This window comes from Macrobrachium rosenbergii, chromosome 41 (genome assembly GCF_040412425.1).
Source record: "Macrobrachium rosenbergii isolate ZJJX-2024 chromosome 41, ASM4041242v1, whole genome shotgun sequence".
In the NCBI taxonomy this organism is placed as follows: Eukaryota; Metazoa; Arthropoda; class Malacostraca; order Decapoda; family Palaemonidae; genus Macrobrachium; species Macrobrachium rosenbergii.
In genome coordinates this window covers 1,222,387-1,232,864 of record NC_089781.1, presented here as the reverse complement: position 1 = coordinate 1,232,864, position 10,478 = coordinate 1,222,387, and the positions used below count along the sequence as shown (strand labels likewise).

At 35.9% G+C, this 10,478-nt stretch overlaps 1 protein-coding gene across 1 annotated transcript; it reads left to right on the top strand.

Annotated features, from left to right (window-relative positions):
- Positions 1-7,548: 7,548 nt before the first annotated feature.
- LOC136826549 (sarcolemmal membrane-associated protein-like) lies at positions 7,549-8,217 on the top strand. The gene has a single exon (XM_067083732.1). The coding sequence runs from the start codon at positions 7,549-7,551 to the stop codon at positions 8,215-8,217; it is 669 nt and encodes a 222-aa protein (XP_066939833.1).
- The last annotated feature ends 2,261 nt before the right edge of the window (positions 8,218-10,478 follow it).

The following is a 10,478-nucleotide window of genomic DNA, read 5'->3' as shown; positions in this document are numbered from 1 at the left end:
CGCTAGAAAAACATGTCCATTCTACATAAGGCCAAAAAGAGAAGATGATCAAAATCTGGGCAGTTAGTCTGGGTTCCCCACAGTTGCCAACCTCAGACCCCCTGGTAGTGATACCAACTAATGCCTTGTAAGTCTTTTGTGGCCTATGTTCAGCAACTCCCATTCGTATTCCCCATATGTAAAAAGGACAAGGGTTTGTATTTGTGTTAACTGAACAAATATTACTTTAAATTCTTGTAAAGCAAGTAAAATAACAGGAAAACATCAACTGCCAAAGTCTAGCTCACCACGGAACTATGGCTTAAAATTACCCAATTTGCTACTGCTGCTTAGAGTTAATTCCCAGGGTAAGGAGATGATGAAGTGGGAATAGGATAGGTTGAAACTTTGATGAGTTTTTTGGGGGGTTATGAGTCTTTTGTATTATTGATGATATGCACATTCTGATATATTTACATGACAAGAATATTATACTATAGTTGTAAATTAAAGCTTTATAATAGAAACTAGGCCTAGGCTAGTGTTGAGTTAAACTGAGCTCTATAATTTCAAATACAGGTTTACTAATTACTACAACTATTATTTTCCTTCATTCACATGGATATATACATTCAAGAATAGTATATTTTACTAATTACAGAACTGATATATTAATTTTGTGTAATTTTCTTTGACAACCACCCCTCCCCGGCCCCAAATATCTTGGCCTCACCTAGGCGGCCCAACTGATGGAATGCCAGCTATGCCACTGCTTAGTTCTACCTAAACACAAAACAATATAACGGACTGCCACCTCCAGCTCTTGAAAATAAGTAGCCTAACTTCCCACCATTGAGGTTGGGAAGGGGGCTACTAGTAAATGAAAATAAATTGATGTTTACTTTATACCAACAGACCATATGAGCCACATAACAATAAATCGATAAATTAAAAAAAAAACTCAGGTATTATCTAAGTTTCATCAAATTCGGATATCTAATATTCTTTCTACTTGCTATCAAATATTTTGTCATCATTTATCTTTACATGAAATACCCTTACATCATCTTCTGATTAAGAATTTCTATGGAGATAATTTTAGAAAATTGTGCAAGGATGTTAGTCTTGATGGATGCGTTTATGCTGCCATGTCAGTTTTTCTGCTGATGATTTTGTTTTTGTCAATGTATTGTGGGTAAAAATACCTAATTCTTTTGTTTTTCAGAACCATAATGTTATCAAAGAAATGCTGAAACCTGATTGGTTGTTTGTTTCAAGAATATCAAGATTAATGTCACTGATTTTGGAATAAATTGTTTAAAAACCTTTAACTTCAGTTGAATTTTATCAGTCTGCAGTGGGTGTTCTCTGATTCCTTGAGGCTATTGGTCGTTTCCAATACATTACAATGGAACTCCACAGGTTGTGAATACCTTTCTTCGTGAACATTTAGTACTACCATCTATTTAAGGTAAGTGAAGTGGTTAGAAATGTAAAAGTTTAAAGTTTCGGGTTTGTTTCACCTGAAACTGTAACTAGGCGTGTATTTTGTAAATTTCGTTCCCTAACCCCTGGCATATGGGGCTGCAGCCTATGTGATTGATTTCCAGGAGAGCTTGCAACAATCATTTAAAATGGTCAGTAAGTGGCGTTGCACCAAACCCTAAACAGACTATTCGGTACCCATTGCGGCCATGTATCTCTAAATCTAATCATTTGCTGGAAGAAATAAAGGTCATGATTTGAGTTGAAAGTTCTTGCACTCTCTGCCAGGAAAATGTAATTTTTATATGTTGTGAAGAATTTGACCGAAAATTGTAAATTTACAAAAATCATTGTCACTGCCATCTCTATCAAATACCTGGTTTCCTCTATTAACAGTTTACCATTAATTTTTGCTGATATTCTAACATCAGAACTGATATGTTTTTGGTAAGGCTTTAGGGTAACCCGCATGAAATGTTATTATGGAATGGTTCTGCGTGATTATGTCATTTAGCCATACGTTCAAGATGGGATTGGCTGAAAACCCATTATCAAAGAACTAAACCAACCTAACCCTCCTACCCCATTAATAACCTCCCAGGCGTTTACCTCTTGGTGTTACCGAGTGAAGGAAACCCCTAACTAGCCAAGGACATCCACTTTCCCATTCTCGTTGATATTCCAGTTCCCCGTGGACGAGTCCGTACAGTTCTCGGCTAGCACTCTGCTAGGCCCGAGTTCGAGTCTCCGGCCGGCCAACGAAGAATTATAGGAATTTCTGGTGATAGAAATTCATTTCTTGGAGTATAATGTGGTTCGGATTCCTGTAATCAGTTGAACTGTATTCCCGTTGATAGGTAAATCTAATTGGTTCTTAGCCACGTAAAATAAGTCTAATCCTTCTTATGCCAGCCCAAGAGCCCTGTTGTTCAGCTCAGTGGTCTGGTTAAACTAAGGTTGATAGTTAACTTTCGTGATATTCCTAGAACACCATTGTGGCTTCTCAAGAAGCATTGTACTGGTATTGCTGACAAACTTGTTTACGTTTTCACACAAGAACCTTCACAGCGAAACACCATATGCTAAACTTCTAAGGAGACTGAACCATCGAACAGTGACTGTGCCTGTGCGCCACAAAACTGGTTAACAGCCGCTGGCGCAGTTGCCAGGTCCTTGAAATATACGGTGGAGTTGACAGTAATTTGGGCTAGCTGTTATCATCTTCACTAGACTGTAAAATCAGGTATATATTGCTGTTTACTGTATCACTGATTACTGTTTTTTTCCTCGGGTCGCACTCCACCGAAGCAACTCTGCGAGACCAAAAAACTCAATTCATCATAGACTGTAATAATGCATTTATTCTGGGATTTTTTTTATTATATGGCATATACAGTCCATACTGAAAAATTGAAGTCTTTAATATTTTCTTGAACGACTTGCTATTTTCCGTCCTTCTGATATGAAGTTCGATTTTATTGTATAATCTTGTAGGGGGAAATTTAAAGAGTTGAAAGCCCAAATTCATATACCATCTTGGCTCGAATAATTTGATTCTATCTGTAGCTATTCTTGTGTTGACTCCATCCGTTGGCTGCATTGTACGCAGCAAGTCATTCAGTTATTTTGGACACCCAGTCTTGATTGCTTGTTGAGTCATTAACCATATTTCAAACATTAATCTAGCTTTTAAAGGGAGCCAATGCAGCTCGAACAATACAGGCGTAATCATGCCATGACTTTATAAGTCTTGCCGCTCTATTTACTATATGTTGCAACTTTCTAAGTTCTATTTTCAGTAGATTATGATAGACAAAGTTGCAATAATCCACTCTGTTTATGACACAATTAATGATAAGTTTTTACATAGAACGCTCATCAGAATATTTTTTTTAACAAAGGCAATATTTCTAAGATGATGGACAGTAACCTTGACGACATTGTTGATTTGAGCACTAATAGATTGCGGTCTAGTATTACGCCCAAGTTGCGTGCTTTGTTAGTGATCGGAACTACACATAACTATTTATATTTAGCCAAAATGACGGTTGAAGATGGTGGTGAATTCAGATGAGAAAAGTAAGGAACAATAGGTATTCTGTGTAAGTTCAATACGGAAAGCAACATTTAAATCTCAAATACGGTCGAATTTCGTTTTTTTTTTTTCCAAGGAAAAGGCGGCAACCATAATATGACTAGCAAGTGAAGTGTCATTCAAGACGCTTCACTGTAGCCTAGTTGTCCAGTGCTAAATAATCATGGTCAAGTAACTACTATCATCAAACAAAAGATGCCGAAATGTACTGTATTGTATGTACTTCCCTATAAACTGTAGATGAACAATGAAAGTATTAAAACAATGACCATCTTACCTGTCAAAAATTGCCATTTATTCCCCTTGAATAAAATTTCTAGTTTTCTTGAATACTTATTTTTTGATGTATTTCCCAGTTTCTATGAAAAAATACGTTGATGTGATTGTTTTGCTCCACAGAAGAAGTTTTTATCATATTAACTATAGCAATGAGTTTGTATAAATTAGTACATTAATATTTAAAGTAGTAAAACACCTTTTTCGCAAATTTTATCCATCTCTATAAAATTAAATGACGTCTGATTGCAGTGTTGTCAAACTTCTTCCTGTGGAGAATGTATATGTTATTTTCTTGTTGTATGCCAGTTTTTTTTCTGGACGAAACCCTTTTTTTGTATGTTGGGTTACGATTAAACAACTTAATGTTTGTGTTTTAGTTGATGGTTTGTTACGTAACCCTGTAGTTTTGTAGATGTGACAACTGTGCTATCAATGTACTGCTCCCGAGTTTTCTTCAGGGTGAGAACATGAAGCTCTGCCTGTTTCGCAGCAAACTCCAGAAAGGCAAGTTGTAGAAGAAATTCTCGTAAAATCCAGCCCCATCACCTCGTGAACTGTCGTCGCCATTGCAGTAATTTCTTCATAAGAATATTCTGAAATCCCCCTTTTTTTAGCCATTTATGTTTTCCTCTATCGAAGTAACGTAACGTTTTGTCAGTTTTGCAGTAATATGTTAATGTTTTCTTGCTTCTTAATGTAACTTGGATGATTGTTGTGTCCTTTAAATATTAATTATATGTGTTAAACTTTTTAATTGCGTATTTGTGAACCCGTGTGGCATCACCCAAAAAGAATTGGTGCAGGAAATATAGTTGATTGTTTCTCAACTGCACTTTGTTGGAAAGAATATAATGTTTCTTGACTTCATGGTACATTTAAGTAAGTTAGTAAACTCCTCAGCACTGTAACTTGGTCTCATTCAAAGCTAGGGCAGGAGGGCTTAAGGTTGAATGAAATCGTACCGAATGTGAGCCTAAAACTTTAAAGTTTCACCACATTACCCGTAATTTTGAACGGTAGTGCAAATTCCCTGTTCGTTAAATACTCCCTCATTATTTATTATTTAAATTTTCATGGCAACACTGAGATGTACTATACTCCCAAAGACAGGGGATGGGAGGAAAATGGTAGAGGAAGGACACGAGAGAGGATAACATACGAATGCTTATGAGAGAGGCGAGAAAGAGAAACAAACAACTGCAAAGAGAGGCGAAACAAACTAATGTAGAGGGAGAGAGAGAAATACCGGCGATCCTTAAAGCAGCGCATTAGAGGACTAGGCCTAGCCTTTTTTTTTCAAACTGTTGCTTAATTGACGAAATTCAGTACTTTTAATACAAATATTTTAAAATCAAATAATATGCCGCACCCTTTCAAAGTTAATCCGCTGAAAGGGAAATTGAGTGTGGAAAGGTTTGAAAGGTGTAACGGGAGGAAAAACCTCGCAAGCCTGTTTTCTCTATCTAAAACATCATTCAGGTAATCACAAACATTAGATAATATTGTGTTTAATTACACCAAAATTACTGAGAATTAAATCTGTAGACAAAATTATATATATATATATATATATATATATATATATATATATATATATATATATATATATATATATATATATATATATGTATAATGTATATATATGTATATATATATGTATATATATATATATATATATATATATATATATATAATATATATATATATATATATATATATATATATATATATATATATATATATATATATATATATATATATATGTATATATATATGTATATATATATATATATATATATATATATATATATATATATATGTATATATATATATGTATATATATATATGTATATATATATATATATATATATGTATATATATATATATATATATGTGTATATATATATATATGTGTATATATATATATATATATATATATGTATATATATATATGTATATATATATATATAATATATATATATATATGTATATATATATATATATATATATATATATATATATACATAGTATATTCTGCTGTTCGACCTCTCTGCAGTATTTGAGTAGTAAAATAATCCGGTGTAACAGTCTGTATCACCCCCTGTCCAGAAATTCCCCATGGAAATATGACCCAGGATACATTTCCCCCTGCGGGAATTTCGTCCCAGGATAATATTCCCCCTCAGGGCAAAGATTCTCCCAACCACACTACTGTTATAAGAGTATGGCTATGGCGGCGACGTTAGCAACGACAGCCTCCTGCCACACAGGATAATTATCATCGCGACTAAACTACCTCTTGGCGGTCATTATCTTTGCTATTTACAGTCTTTTGTTCATGTTTATACGGAAATCCCCACCGGGCTTGTACTAAACACGCCGCAAAGGTGGATACATGTAGGGAGTAGAAATGGCCTAGAGGGGGGAAAAATATCCTAGGTCCAAAATTCCCCCCGGGGGAAAAAACAACCTGGGCTGTTATTCCCGGGGGGAAGTCAATCATAGGCTTTGTCTGTCCGTCCGCCCTTTTTTCTGTCCGCCCTCAGGTCTTAAAAACTACTGAGCCCACAGGGCTGCAAATTGGTATGTTGATCATCCACCCTCCAATCATCAAACATACCAAATTGCAGCCATCTAGCCTTCTCAGTCATTTTGATTTTATTTAATGCTAAAGTTAGCCATAATCGTGCTGCTGGCAACGATATAGGCTATAGGCCACCACTTGGCCTTGGTTAAAGTTTCATGGGGCGAGGCTCATGCAGCATCAAACCGAGACCACCGAAAGATAGATCTATTTTCGGTGGCACTGATGATGCGCTGTACTGTTTATTGCGTAATTAAGCTGGAAACTATCGGTAAAAGGTATTTGAAATACTTTCTTTAAAAGAAATACATACATATATATATATATATATATATATATATATATATATATACAGTACATACATAAAGATAAAATCCACAAAGGAAACGGAAACACAGGAGTGCTGCATGGCTTTCAGCGCTAGGTCCTTTGGTAGCAGCTAAGTAAAGGACCTAGCGTCAAAGGCCTCGCAGCATTCCAGTGTTTCCATTTCTTACTGGATTCTATCTTTATTTAGATATTCATCACGTTCCATATTTTTGTGATTCAGTTACACACACATATATATATATAATGTGTGTGTGTATGTGTATACATATATAATATGTGTGTGTATGTGTGTATACATTATATATATATATATATATATATATATATATATATATATATATATATATATATATATATATATATATATATATGAAATTTTTATCACACCGTCATTTATATACAATCACTTGCTGCAAATGTCGTTTAATATCCAATTCACCGAAGGGGAATTTTCAGTGATAAATGGATTGGTACCTTCCAACGACTCAGGAATCCCAAGAATCCCGAAGACAGAAGCAGCAGCAGCAGAGGAAGCTTCCTCGGAGACCAAAATGCCTCCGGAATCCTAACGCCCACCTGTGTCGGTTTTGAAAACTGGGGATACAGCAAAGAGTCGATCAGTACCGAACTGAAGATGCTTCTAAGTTTGCTTTCCTTCGTGCTTGAACAGTGCTTTGGCTCCAGGGTCAAATTCCCCCACGAGAATATCGTTTATATCAGTCTTGTTGTGCTATTCACTGAAGTATTTATACTTCGTGGACTTTGCATGGTTTTGGTTCAATTCTTCATCGATTTTATGGCTCTGGACAACTCTGAGTGTCCAGAGGAGGCTAATTGTAAGGACGAAGATTTGGAAGACGATCATTCAGAATGTCAAGAGGATAGTTCGGACTGTGAGGACGATAATTCAGACTGTGAAGAAGACAATGATTCAGATTGCGAAGAAATACCTCGTTTAATCATTCCAAAAACAGAGGAAGCAATTAATAAAAATGAAAACGTCTTAAGGCTTGAGAAAGAGAATGAAAAGAAGGCCCAGATGATAGAGGAATTACAGAAGAGGGTAGAGGCCCTGACCGAATATGGAATGCAGATGGAACGAAACATGATAGACCTGGAACGACTCAACCAAGAAAAGGAGAGACAAATTTGTTCAATGCCTGCCGAGATGGAAATTCTTAGGAAAGAAATAGCGGAAAAGTCGAAAGAGACAGAAAGGCTAATAAGGGAGAACGAAGATAAAGACTCAGCGCTAATTATTTTGGAAAGCACGGTCACAGTTCTCGAGATGGAAAAGGAGAAGATGAATCACGATTTGAAGGAAATGGAAAATGACAGACATGCGACAAAAGTCCAACTGAACAAGCTGAACGAAGACTTGGAAAGACTTCGAGAAGAAAACAGAAGGAGACGAAGTCGCTTTGAAAGTCTGCAGAAGGAGAACGGGGATAGCCTTAAGAATTAAAAATTTAGAAGACCAGTTAGAAGTTCTCACCATTCAGAAACAGAGAGCTGAAGAAAATTTGCAACAGCTCCAGCAGTGCAAAATAGAAATAGTAGAGACAAAGAACGAACTTGAAAAACTGAAAGAACAGAACCTGCTTAGGGATAGAGAGATCCTCCGACTGGAGAATGAATGCTCTCTGAAGCACAAGAAGGTAATCGGTCTCTTGAAAGAAAGTACAAGTGTTGTAGCAGAAAATGTGAATGGAAAGATAAATGAAATGATGAAGAGGAGAGTCCAACTAGAATTCGAGCTGGCGAGACAAAGGAGGAGTTGGAGACGATGGAGTTTGAGAAGATGGAGGCCATCGTGGAAATTGAAAGACTCCAAGAAGAGCACTTAGCCAAGGATACGAAGATCAGATCCTTGGAAACGAAAGTCAGGGCTCTTAAAGAAAAAAAAGGTGACTGATACAGTGAAGGAACGCGATCTGATAAGTAAGGAAAAGGAAATGTTTAATAGCAAAAAGAATATGGTTAAAATGGTGCCGATAGAACAGTCTGTACCAGAAAGGAAAGATGGAAAGAAAAAGACCTTGGATAAACCTCGATGTCTGAGAAAACCTCAGATCGATTGTAAGGCCCTCTGCCGACGACTGGATAGCATCGAGGAAGGACTCAATCGAAACAGGGCATTGGAACAACATCCAGCTGGCATCAAGAGACGCTCAAAAGCCCTGGCTAAAACTCCACCAGTTAAGAAGTCCCTGAACAGAGAACAAGTGCACCAGAAGATGAGGCTGGAATCTGCAGCCACTCTGAAAACTGGAGCAAGACTCTGAAATGGTCAGAAATCTCTACAAGATAAACTCGGTCACTTGAGGACTCTGCATTTTTAGGAAGACGGGTGGTTAGTTTGCAGAAGACAGGACATCTCTGATGTTGGAACAGAAAGAACCTGAGTTTTGTGATGGACATCATTCCTGGATACAGCTGTGGAAGCACCTCTGCTGCGATGGAGAGACTACAGCGGCTGGTGGGACTGGCAGCAAGTGCCCGAAGAATGGACTCCTGCCACATGATACCTCTGGGAATGGGGTATCAATGCCCAATCACATATGCTTGGAAGGCAACCACTGGCGCGGCGTAAGAACCCGTAAGTTTCATGCCTCCTTCATATGTGAACTGGGTTATGCATTGCATATTGGATCCCATTCTTGCATATACTACTGTGGCAACCTCTGGCGCGGTGTAAAAACCCGTAAGTTTAATGCCTACTATATATGCAAAACATGGGTTATGCAATGCACATTGGATCAAATTCTTGCATATACTACTGTGGCAACCTCTGGCACGGCGTAAAAACCCAGTAAGTTTCATGCCTTTTATATATGCAAAATATTTGATCCCAGTGTGGCAGGGGCAAAAAGACATCGAAGGGCGCGAACCGTCAGGAGTCGCTGAAATTCAACGTCGTGCAATTTGGAGATTGGAAGCTTCCTGTCTGTAGCAAAGGACTGACTGAATTATGGATTTCATCAAGGAACCAGACGTTTCCAACAGTGAGTGCAGAAATGGCTTCTGATTTTGGACCATCAAGAAATCACCTGTTTTCCGTCGATGGCAGAGGAATGATCTGGAGGTTCTTCACTGACTGGCAGGCATCACACGATGTAGGGTCATATGACTGAGGATTGTATCTCTCTTGGCTAGCTGATGGAGCTGAGAATGGGGAAGGTCCACCCCTGGCAAAAATAAACTCCCATTCAATGAAGCTCTGTTGGCGAGGATGCCCCAGGGGTGAGATCACTTGCGATCGTTAAAGACCCACAAATATATATATATATATATATATATATATATATATATATATATATATATATATATATATATATATATATATATATATATTATATATATTATATATATATATATATATATATATATATATATATATATATATTCATATAATATTATTTATATATATATATATGTATATATATGTATATATATGTATATATATATATATATATATGTATATATATATATAATAATGGCATAATATATATATGTATATATATATATATGTATATATAATATATGTATATATATATATATGTATATATATATATATATATATATGTATTATATATATATATATGTATATATATATATATGTATGTATATATATATATATATATATATATATATATATATGTATATATATATATATGTATATATATATATATATATATATATATATATATATGTATATATATATAT